At 36.4% G+C, this 12,651-nt stretch overlaps 1 protein-coding gene across 3 annotated transcripts in view; it reads right to left on the bottom strand.

Annotated features, from left to right (window-relative positions):
• Positions 1–12,651, bottom strand: part of FCHO2 (FCH and mu domain containing endocytic adaptor 2) — a 113,917-nt gene that overhangs the window by 89,229 nt on the left and 12,037 nt on the right. For all 3 annotated transcript variants that reach the window (XM_070412164.1, XM_070412165.1, XM_070412166.1), the window contains exon 2: positions 6,635–6,726. In XM_070412164.1, the coding sequence (XP_070268265.1) occupies positions 6,635–6,726 (92 nt within the window). The remainder of the gene's footprint in view (positions 1–6,634; positions 6,727–12,651) is intronic.

The raw sequence follows: 12,651 nt of genomic DNA, 5'->3' as shown, positions 1-12,651 counted from the left end.
GACAAGACATGATTAACAAAACCCAACAGGAACAAACTGGCAGTGTTCTAAAAGCTGAGATTAAAAAACTTAGACCTTATGAGTTTATGTATTATGTTTAAGGAGATAGTAGATTAAATCAAAAATTTCTATAGAGAACTAGAAATCATTTTTTAAAAGTGGAGGAAACCAGCTCTGTCTGCCGTCTAAAGATACAGAGAGAAGGTAGTGATCTGTAAGCTGGGACGAGTGCTCCCACCAGATATCAAACCCTGTTATAACATAGAGTTTAAACTTCCCAGACTCCAGAACTGTGAGAAAATAAATTTCTGTTTAAAAAAAAAAAGTGGAGGAAACCATAGCAAATTTGAACAAAGATATAAATTCCATATCTGAAAAAAGTTATGTCAATGGATGAGGTTTAACAGCAAATTCAATACACTGTAGGGAGAATTAGTAAACTAGAAGACAGGTGAGAATAATCTCCTGGAATAAAATTAAAAGAGACAAAAGAATGTAAAAATAAAGGAAAAGAACACAGCAAAAAGTCTAACATATGTGTAAAAAGGGAATGAATGTGTCAGAAGAAATGTCTATAGAGATAAAAATGTGGAGTATTTTCCAAAATTGACAAGATATCAAAACATAGATCCATGTAGCCCAACGAACCTTGAGAGAATAAATAAAACGATATCTGCACCTAGTCACACACTAGTAAAACTGCAGAATATCAATGACAAAAAAGTAAACTGCAAAACTATAAAACTCTCAGAGGATAACACAGGAGAAAACCTATCTGTGATGTCTTTTTAGATACACCACCAAAGACATGACCTGTGAAAGAAATCATTCTTAAGGTGGACTTCATTAAAATGTAAACTTCTACTCTGTGAAAGATAATGTCAAGAAAATGAGAAGAGCCCTGGCTGGTTTGGCTCAATGGATATAGAGCATTAGAAAATTCTTTATCCTATACATATGCATACTCTATGACCTGGCAATTCTACTGCAGGGTATACAACTAATATAAATATATATGTGTATATGTACACCAAGACATATGTGCAAGAATATTCAAAGCACCCTAGCTGGTTTGGCTCAGTGAATAGAGCGTCGGCCTGTGAACTGAGGGTCCTGGGTTTGATTCTGGTCAAGGGCACATGCCCGGGTTGTGGGCTCGATCCCCAGTGGAAGGCATGTAGGAGGCAGCCTATCAATGATTCTCTCTCATCACTGATGTTTCTATCTCTCTCTCCTTCTCCCTTCCTCTCTGAAATAAAAAAAAATATATTTTTTTAAAAGAATATTCAAAGCAAAATTATCTACAAGAGCAAAAAACTGAAAACAATCCAAATTTCTGTAAACAGTGGCAATTACATTTTGACATATTTATACAATTTGATATTAAATAGTACTGTAAATGAATTATACTAAACTCAATACAAATGAATCTCACAAACAGTGCTGAGTAACAGGACTCAGACAAAAAATACCTATATATGATTAAATTGATATAATTAACACAAAGTTCAAAAAATAGGTACAACTTCCTTGACAGATGAATGAACAAATTGTGGTATATCCATACATGGAATACTATTCAACAACAAAAAAGAATGAATTATTAACACACATGCAACAACATGGATGAATCTCAAAATAATTTTTTTTCTTTTTTTGTTAATCCTCACCTGAGGATACTTTTTCATTGATTTTGAGAGAATGGAAGGGAGAGAGACAGAAAAAGAGAAGTATCGATGTGATAGAGACACGTGTATTGGTTGCCTCTCACACAGGCTCTGGCCAGTCCTGTACTTTCTTTCTCATTAACTCTTTCAAGAAATATGAGTATCTAGATGTGCATCCAAAGTACGTGCCCTTGACTGGAATCAAACCTGGACCCTTTGGTGCGTGGGCCAACGCTCTATTCACTGAGCCGAACAGCCTAGGGCTCAAAATAATTATACTGAGTCAAAGTACCAGACAACAGAATATATCTTGCATGATGCAATTTATACTGATAATACAAACTAACCTAAGTGTCAGAAGCAAATGTAGGGTTAAAAAAAAAAAAAAGGAAATGAGTGGTTGCTTAGGGATGGTGGGAAGGGACAGGAGGGAGGGATTACAAAGAGGATGATGAGTATGTTCATTGCCATGATTATGGTAATTTCATGAGTGTATGGATATGTCAAAATGTATCAGATTATATGCTTTAACTATATACAGTATATTGTATGTCAGTTATACTTCAATAAAGCTATTGAAAGAAAGAAAGGAGGAAGAAAAAAGTCTGAATGGCTGACTTAGGAAGTTATTTAACCTTTATTGGGCCCCCAGTAAATAAATTATCAGTTTTGTTCTTTTTTAAATGTGTTTTTATTGCTTTAGAGAAAGAAGGGGGTGGGGGAGAGAGGGAGGGAGGAAGAGAAAGGGGGAGGGGGAAGGCAAGGAGAGGGGGAAGGGAAGGGGAGAGAAACATCAATGTGAGAGAGAAATATCAGTTGCCTCCCGTACCCACCCCGAGGCTAGGGATTGAATCCACAACCCAGGTATATACCCTAACCAGGAATCATACCAGTGACCTTTTGGTGCACGGGACAACACTAAACCAACTGAGCTACACTGGCCAAGACAGCTTATCAGTTTTGAGAGTTAAATGAGATAATGTATGCAAAATCCTTAGTGCATAGTACTTTCTTTCTCATTAACTCTTTCAAGAAATATGAGTATCTAGATGTACAAGGCTCTGTGCTAGGTGCTGGGGCACAAAATACTACATACTGTTCCCTTTATAGGGGAACAAAAAAAAAAAGTAACAAAAATGAATAATCAAAAATTTTATAAATACTAGAAAAAGCTTTATGATGTTGAAAAAGATTATAATAGGTGCTTTTACCTAGTCAAGACATTAATAAAAGGATTCCTGGCAAAATGAGCACAATTCTGAGCTCTAAAAAATAAGCAGGTATTAACTAAGTGGAAAAAGGACTAAACATGTACAAAACCTGGACTAGAAGAAGCCTGTCAATAATGTGGCCAATGTCCCTGGAGAGGAAAGAGTAGACTGGTGTAACCTAAAATCTGAAAAGCAGTTTCAGGTCAGACTATGCAGGCATACCTTAAGAGCAACAGGAAGCCTTTGAAATGGTTTAAACAGGAGAAGTAACAAACTGATCTGTAGTTTTTAAAAAGTACTCCAATTATAGTGCAGAGAATAAATTGCAGGATAACAAGAATGAATGTAAATAGACCAGTCAGGGGCTATCATTGCAGTTCAGGCAACAACAATGGATTAGATTATAATATCATCTTGGATTAGGATAATGAAGTTACAGGTTCGTTCTATCAAAAAATGTTTACTGGACTTCCGGTCAAGATGACGAGTAGGTAAATGCAGTACTCACCTCCTCCCACAACCACAGCAAAATTAAAGTAACAACAGAAAAACCATCATTCAGAACCACCTGAAATCTGACTGAATGAAAGTCCTACAACTAGGGATTTAGAGACTGGCAGGAGGGGTGGAATGGACCTTGGTTCGAATCTTGGCCTCACCTGGACACCTCCAAGGCCAGCACAAGTAGCAAGCTATCTGCATATTACTTTGTTACTCATGTGGGGTGGCCCCGGGCAGAAAAAAAGGCAGCGGCTGACCTTGGCCTGTACCTCCAAGAAGGCTCCAGAGCCAGCCCACCCAGTGGACAGCCTCAGACCACATCGAAACATCACCACCCAACCATATCCACAGGTGACACACTGAAGGGGCAGATTCAATGAGCGCCGGAGCCCACTGAAGTAAATCCTGCTCTGTGGGGTGGGCACCTGCACAGCTCCTATCCTTACAGCTGACCTGCCTGGGGGTAAATCCCTCTCACTGATGTGCCAACAGCAATCAAGGCTCAACTACAAGAGTAGGGTGTAACAGCCCACACAGGGAGGGAAGTGCAGCTCAAGTGCCCAGCGTGGGTGACAGGGAGGGTGTGTCACGGGGCCCTACAGAACACCTACTACATTAGGCCACTCTACCATGCCTGGGAGATGTAGCAGCTCTATCTAATACATTGAAGCAAACACAGGGAGGCTTCCAAAATTAGGAGACAAACATGTCCCAAATGAAAGAACAGAACAGAACTCCAGAAAATAACTAAACAAAATGGAAATAAACAATCTCCTAGATCAGTGGTCGGCAAACTCATTAGTCAACAGAGCCAAATATCAACAGTACGATTGAAATTTCTTTTGAGAGCCAAATTTTTAACTTAAACTATATAGGTAGGTGCATTGTTATTAACTTAATTAGGGTACTCCTAAGGCTTAGGAAGAGCCACACTCAAGGGGCCAAAGAGCCGCATGTGGCTCGCGAGCCGCAGTTTGCCGACCACGGTCCTGGATGAAGAGTTCAAAACACTGGTTACAAGGATGCGCAATGAACTTAGTGAGAGCTTCAACAGCATAAAAAGGAACAGTCAGAAATGAAGGATACACTGTCCTGGCCGGTGTGGCTCACTTAGTTGGAGCATCACCCCATACACCAAAAGGTGGCAGGTTCGATTCCCGGTCAGGGCACATACCCAGGTTGCAGGTTCAATCCCCCAGGTGGGGCATGTGAGTATGGCAACCAATCAATGTTTCTCCTCACATCAATATTTTTTTCTCTCTCCCTTCCTCTCCCTATAAATAAATAAAGAAAAATAATTATTTTTTAAAAATAGAAATGAAGGATACACTAACTGAAATGAAGAATAATTTACAGGGAATCAACATTAGAGTAGATGAAGCCAAGAATCAAATAGTGATCTGAATCATAAGGAAGCAAAAACACCCAATCAGAACAGTGAAAATGAAAAAAGAATCAAAAATACGAAGATAGTGTAAGGAGCCTCTGGGACAGCTTCAAGCGCACTAATATCAGAATAATAGGGGTGCCAGAAGATGAGAGACAGCAAGATATTGAAAACCTATTTGAAGAAATAATGGCAGAAAACTTCCCCCACCTGGTGAAAGAAATGGACTTACAGGTCCAAGAAGCGCAGAGAACCCCAAACAAAAGGAATCCAAAGAGGACCACACCAAGACACATCATCATTAAAATGCCAAGAGCAAAAGACAAAGAGAGAATCTTAAAAGCAGCAAGAGAAAGAGACTCAATTACCTACAAGGGAATACCCATACGACTGTCAGCTGATTTCTCAACAGAAACTTTGCAGGCCAGAAGGGAATGGCAAGAAATATTCAAAGTGCTGAATACCAAGAACCTACAACCAAGATTACTTTATCCAGCAAAGCTATCATTCAGAATTGAAGGTCAGATAAAGAGCTTCACAGATAAGGAAAAGCTAAAGGAGTTCATCACCACTAAACCAGTATTAGACGAAATGCTGAAAGGTATCCTTTAAGAAGAGGAAGAAGAAAAAGGTAAAGATACAAATTGTGAACAACAAACATGCATCTATCAACAAGTGAATCTAAGAATCAAGTGAATAAATAATCTGATGTACACAATGAACTGGTGATTATAATGAATCAGGGACATAGAAAGGGAATGGACTGACTATTCTTGGGGGGGGTAAGGGGAATGGGAGATGCGGGAAGAGACTGGACAAAAATCGTGCACCTATGGATGAGGACAGTGGGTGGGGAGTGAGGGCGGAGGGTGGGGCGGGAACTGGGAAGAGGGGAGTTATGGGGGGAAAAAAAAAAGAGGAACAAATGTAATCTGAACAATAAAGATTTAATTAAAAAAAAAAAAAAAGACAGAAGTTGTATCTTTACCACTATACACCCAGAATCCAAACAAGGGTCTGACACACAGCAGACATTAGATATATATTGTTGAAAGAATAAATGAAGTATTGTATCTAAAGGCATATATCCCTTTAGATTTTAAATGTATTCATATAAAAATCATCAAGTGGGCCCAATTACAAAACAACTTTAATCAAATAAAATTATAATGATTTTTAATAGTTTCTAAATTAACTAGTACATTATAAAGTCTTAAAGGTAATCATATTTTGTAATTTTGCAGAATTTAAAAATACATACTTAGGGCCTCTTTAAAAATAAAAGTTATAATAATAATTAAACTACAACAGAGGTGGGGAACCTTTTCTCTGCCAAGGGCCATTTGGATATTTATAACATCATTCGCAGGCCAAATTATCAACTTAAAAATTAGCCTGCTATATTTGGTCAAACATTTAATTAACTCACCCCTAATGCTTTGGCAGGGCCACACCAAATGATTTCGCAAGCCTTATACAACTCGCAGGCTGAACATTCCCCATCCCTTAACTACAAGTTCAGAAAACTTAGTCTTTTCAAATTATTTTAGTATGTTTTCTTTACTGACATGTTTGTTTAAAGAAATTGTAATATTTTATTCTTTAAAGTTCCTCAATTTTTCTATTGTATCACCTTGCTAGCACATTCAATGTAAAATATTTTCAGGCAGTGATATATAAATCAGTTTAACAATGCAAATTAGAGCCACTATTTAGCCCTCAGTGTGTAGATCACAGATAACCATTACTTTAAAGTATAACTATAGTATACTTTTAACAACTGTACTTGAATACAATCAAAATTTTCTCATTTATATTCTAAAATTTAACTTGTAATAAACTGTTAAATGACATGAAAAAATACATACCTTTCTCTTACAAAATCTGCTAGCTCTTTTGTCGATATCTGTCCATGTTTCATATTATGGTAAAGAATATCAAAGCCACTATTTTTTTCCCCCTACAATTTAAAAAGATTTTTAGTTTAATAAAAAAAAAAAAGAGAGAGATCAAAATAACATTAACAAATATGCAATTCTGACAGTCAGGTAAGCTATCTTTCCTAAATTTAACCATTGTTGCTCACTGTAAGACTTTAAACTGTATCAAATGAATATTGTAAGGTTTCATAAAGTTTATATTTATTATATACTAGAGGCCCAGTGCATGGATTCGTGCACCCGTGGGGTCCCTCAGCCTGGCCTGCACCCTCTCCCAATCCAGGATCCCTCAAGGAATGTCGGACTGCCGCAGGCCTGCGGGAATCAGGCCAAAACCAGCACTCTGACATCCCCCAAGGGATGTAGTAGTGTGTGAAGCAGCAGGCAGACAGGGAGGAGCCCAAGCCCAGGCTGGGCCATGCTGCTCCCGCTCATCCCAGCACCACTGCACCTGCTGCCGCCACTGCTCAGTAAGCTCACTGAGCAGCGCTCCCACTGTGGGAGTGTACTGACCACCAGGGGGCAGCTCCTGCATTGAGCGTCTGCCCCCTGGTGGTCAGTGCACGTCATAGCGACCAGTCGACCGGTCATTCAGTCATTTGGTCGCTTAGGCTTTTATGTACATAGATGCAATCATGTATATATGCATACTCTATAATCACTCATAAGGGTATATTAATGAAACTAAGTCTGAAATTTTAAGGAATAATATGTAGTATAATTTAGATAAGATAACCATGGACCTCTTCAAATACATTACTAAATACCAAAATTCAATTCCTTGAATAGGCATTAAGGGATCCCTAATAATTTAACACAGCGATTTTCAATCAGTGTCCTGCAAGAATTTCTAAAACATACAATACTTGGCTATTTAGTCAGGGGCACTGACCTCTTTTCCCTTAAATCATCAAATAAAAAAAAAATGACAACAGCCAACACAACAAAAGCCGTCCAGTGTGAATGAATCAAAATTACACCTATTTTTTGGCAGATCCACAAAAAATATATTTTTTGGTGTGCTGCAGAATTTTAGTAATTAGTTTATGTGTGCCATCAGATAAAAAGGTTGAAAATCGCTGATTTAACTCAAAAGTCTGTACTTTAAAATTACTAAATCTTGACATCTTAGTCAAGACAGCATATTACTAATCATATAAGCATTGAATACAAGCTACTTTATAATTGCTAATATGAGTCTTTCAGTAAACTTAAGCAATTTGAGAAGTGAGAAAGTAGATAAAATTTTAAAAAGAGCATTAACAGTCTATTAGCTAGTCCTCAACTAATGGGAAATTAAGAGAACCATACCACTACACAATCCTACAAAACCATTAGTTATTTAATCCAATAAATGCTAAGTTAGCTAGTCATAGCAAAGAAAACATTAGAAATATCAATGTTATAGGTGAAGTAAAAGACTATCAATAAACCAAGCTCAACAACTCTCTTCACAAATGTCAGTGTTACTTTTCTTCAGTGAAAATAAAGAATGGAACATATTTACTGGAAATAAAAAGCAGTATCATAAGCAAGTGTTATGCAACCTGAAACCTAATTTTTCCAAAGTTTGCCCAAAACAGGAAACATATTATAGGAACTTCCAGTTATGTTGATGTGATCCCTAATAAACTTGTCAACTAATATACCAAGTAATTAGTTTGCCATACATACAATTAAAATGTCATATTCGAATACCGGGTACTGTAAGCTTTAAAAAAAAAAAAAGCTATATTCATAAGGAGATAATATCCTTAACATTATGAATAGCCACTTTCAATTTTCAGGAAGAATGTAACATTAGCCCTACTCCGTTTGGCTCAAGGGATAGCGTGCGGGCCCGCAGACTGAAGGGTCCCAGGTGCGATTCTGCTCAAGGGCAGGACACGTACCTCAGTTGCAGGCTCGATTCCTGGCCCTGGTCATAAACTACAGTCTCTTATGAATCCAAACATATCCATTTGGCTTCTACAACTTTTTCATGTTTAACCCTTTGCACTCCGAACCATTCTGGACATTGGCTACCAGCTACTCGACGCTACTTTGCAGCGGAAACGTGCATTTACAGACCCTCGTATTATTTAGTATAATTTTGGAACCAAGTAACGTATTATAATTATATTGGACTTATATGAATTGGGTGACATCGAGGAATGTATATTTGCAAAAAAAACAATATTTTATTGTTTATAATTTTGTACAGTATGATAAGTTTTGTAACACTCCCCAATATGCATTGCAGGCTGATTAGTGCATGTTTGACAGTAATAAGTGGTTTGACGCCTGCCACCAGGTGTTTTCCTGTTAGAACACACAATGCAGTCCCGTTTTCTTTGTCGCACATCGGGAATATGTAGTTTATTGTTTAATCTGACACAAAACCCGCTGACATTTCTTGTATATATCTTAGTAATTTTATGATATTTTGATTTAATTTCTTGTGCCATTTCAAGATAAAACTTCAGGGAAACATGCATGTCTCAAAAAGTTGCGTTGAAATAACTCAATTCCCCGTAATCACTAATAAACTGCAATGTCCCCTGAGAGGGGACATCCGAGTGATATGCTAGAATTCCGATGTCCCCTGAGAGGGGACAGCGGAGTGCAAAGGGTTAAGATAAAGTTTATTATCTAACTCTAGTTTTTACTTTCCCTGGCTTTTGCATGCAAATTTATTCCAGCCAAAATAAGAACATTTTTTGAAATAACCATTATCACTAGTCTATAGCAAGTGAAAATAACATCATGCAGATTAGTAAATAAAATTACAAATAATAACAGGCCTGAAACTTCTGATGGATTCATCCTGTTATTTGACCGTAATATAGAAATTACAAATGATTAGAGGACCCACCAACTCTCATAATATGAATCCTGAAAGAAACAAACCTGAAATCTAAAACCTTAAAATCCTAAGTCTAAAGCTCTTATGCCCCAAATTTCTCGCCTAACATACCTACTACTTCTCATTTGCAAATAATTCTAACAAGTCCAGGTTATCTGAGTTCCCAAAGTGTATTATGCATAAAGGCAAAAATGGAAAAGAGCTGAGAGTGAAGGGCTATTTAAACCAGCACACAGACCTAGCTGGTTTACCTCAGTGGACAGAGTGTCAGCCTGTGGACTGAAGGGTCCCAGGTTCGATTCTGATCAAGGGCACATGCCCAGGTTGTGGGCTCAATCACCAAGGTTGTTTGAAAGAAAGAAAAAGAGAAGTTGGGAGATTCCCTTTTTCTCGTGAAGAGTAGTTTTGCTTGGTTTTGTTTTTTCTTAACAAATTGGTTCTTGCTACCTCAATTTCTGAAAGTTGGTATCTTCCTAATAAGAGCAATATATTTTTAAATTTCAGTTTGAAATAGCTGTAGATTTATAGGAAATGGCTGAAAAATGTACAGGAAGGTTTTATATATAAGCAAGATTTTTTTTCTAAGTTGGTCAATTCTTATTCAGTTAGAAAAGTCAGCTTTCCCTGACAGTTGGATATGGTTGCTATTTATGTTCATTGGTAACAGATGACTGTAGAAATCATAATGACCCATTCTTCTATGGAGGCCTGATACTGCTTTTTCTTTTTTTAGGTAAAAAAAGTAAATTGGATTGAATTAAAAAGGAAGGTGCAAAACAGTATCCCTAATCAAATTTCATTTTCTCTGAAAAAAATAACATGTTGTATATACAGGGTTGGGCAAAAGTAGGTTTATAGTTGTGAGTATGCAAAACACAGTTTAATCTTGAATTATTATTTATTAATTATTTTATTATTTTCCATATGAACAACTGTAAATCTCTGCCCCACCTTGTACTTATACAAAACGAGTCTAAAAGCATATACAGCAAACTATTAACAGCAAATTATTTCTGGAAAGTGGAATAATGAGCATAGATTAACTTTCCAATAAAAAATAAATAAAACAAGTCTTCAATATATAAGAGTTAAGAGCTATCATGACAGTTTTAAAATGCAATTTTCTTCCAAGTATACCACAACTATTGATATCAAATTTTGCTTATCAATGACTGTTTTTTTCCTTCTGCTCAAATTTTTAAATTGTTCCTTTTTTACAACAGTTTTATTGAGCTATAATTCACACACCATATAATTCACCCATTTAAAATCTGTACACTGTAATAATTTTTAGGATATTTACAGAGTTGTGCAACCATCATCACAATCATTGTTAGAACATTACTGTCACCCATCCAAGCAAACAAAAAACCCCCATAACCAAATACAAGCATACCTCAGAGATACTGTGTGTTCAGTTCCAGACCATCACAACAAACTGAGTATCGCAAAAAAACAAGTCGTAAGCTTTATGCTGGTGGAGGGACTTGCCTCCAATTTATAAAAAACACAACATCTGTGAAGTGCAATAAAGCAAAGCACAAAATGAGGTACACCTGTGGCTAGATTTTTAAGAGTATTTACTAATCAGTGATGAGCTTCTTTTCAGGTGGTTAATTCATTAGTTTAACAAGTAAATACATATGTCCACAAAGACATCTGTACAAGAATGTTTATGCAGCATTAATCATAATAGCCAAAAGATGGAAACAACCCAAAAGTCCATTACCTGACAAATGAATAAACAAAATGTGATATAGCCTTGAACTAGAATATTATTCAGCCATAAAAGGAATAAAGCACTTATATATGCAACAACACTGATTAACCCCGAAAACATTATGCTAAGAGAAAAAAGCCAGTCACACAAGACCACATACTGTAATGATTCCATTCATTTTAAAAGTCCAGAATAACAAAATAAAGAGAAAATAGATTAATAGGTCACTTGGAGGTTGGAGGTAATGTAAGGGATGATAAACGGTACAGGATTTCTTTTTGAGGTAATGAAAATGGTTTTAAATTGATGATGGTTGTAAATATTATCAAAAATGACTGTGAATATTACCAACAACCACTGAATTGTATACTTTAATGAGTGGATTACATGGCATGTAAAATATAGCTCAATAACATTACCTAAAAAGTTCAGTAAACAATATTTTTATCTTCTTTAATCAATAAATTCTTGCAGAGAAACTTTTCAGTATTAACTGACAAAAACATTAACACCATTGCTGGCCCAAGGAGAACAACTGCTAAGTCGGTTTGCACAAGATAGCATCTTTTATCTGCTCATCTTAATGCACTTTACAAAGAGGTATCACTTTCACAGAACATGCACTACCTTCGACCTGGGGCAAATAAAATTGTCCTATAATCCAATATAAATAAGTTTTAAAAAACTCTGGATAGCCCAGCCAGTGTTATCAGTGGTTGAGCATGGAGGTCAGAGTTTGTTTCCCCAGCAGGTAACATGCCTGGTTTGTCGGCTTGATCCCCAGTACGGGGGTGTGCAAGAGGCAGCTGATCAATGATTCTCTCATCATTGTTTGTCTTTTTCCCTCTCCCTTCCTCTCTGAAATCAATGAAAACTTTTTTTAAAATCTCTGTATATTCCTACTATGAAGTAAAAAAAAAAGTTCTGCCATCCTTTGAAGATGAAAGTCCAGAATCATACTTCCTCTTACCACTCCAATTTAACTAAGACGACTACAGTTAACAGTTTGATGTATTATCAGTCCAGATTTCTTTTCTCATACATATAGTAACATGCTACTATTTAATATGAAAATGAGGTCTACTATGCATATTGTCTTAGACCTAAATTATCATCTGAACTGAAATTTAACTGAAAAGATAACCTAAGTAAGGTCACAAGTCACTGAAAATGTTCAGATTTTTTTCTAGCCTAATACAGTCTACAAGTAAGACATCCTTGAAATATCAAATTAAAAAGTTTAAATAAATCATCAAACTTATTTTAGAAATCCAAAGGCACCTTTATCTTTTTCTGGTTGATTTTATAGCACAACTTCATACCTAAAATTTTTTAATAGATTATAAAATACAATCTAACATATTTCCATTTGAAGAGAAA

This window comes from Myotis yumanensis, unplaced genomic scaffold (genome assembly GCF_028538775.1).
Source record: "Myotis yumanensis isolate MYYU_CA2020_CCGP unplaced genomic scaffold, mMyoYum1.0.hap1 SCAF_4, whole genome shotgun sequence".
In the NCBI taxonomy this organism is placed as follows: domain Eukaryota; kingdom Metazoa; phylum Chordata; class Mammalia; order Chiroptera; family Vespertilionidae; genus Myotis; species Myotis yumanensis.
This window is presented reverse-complemented; position numbering and strand designations above follow the sequence as displayed.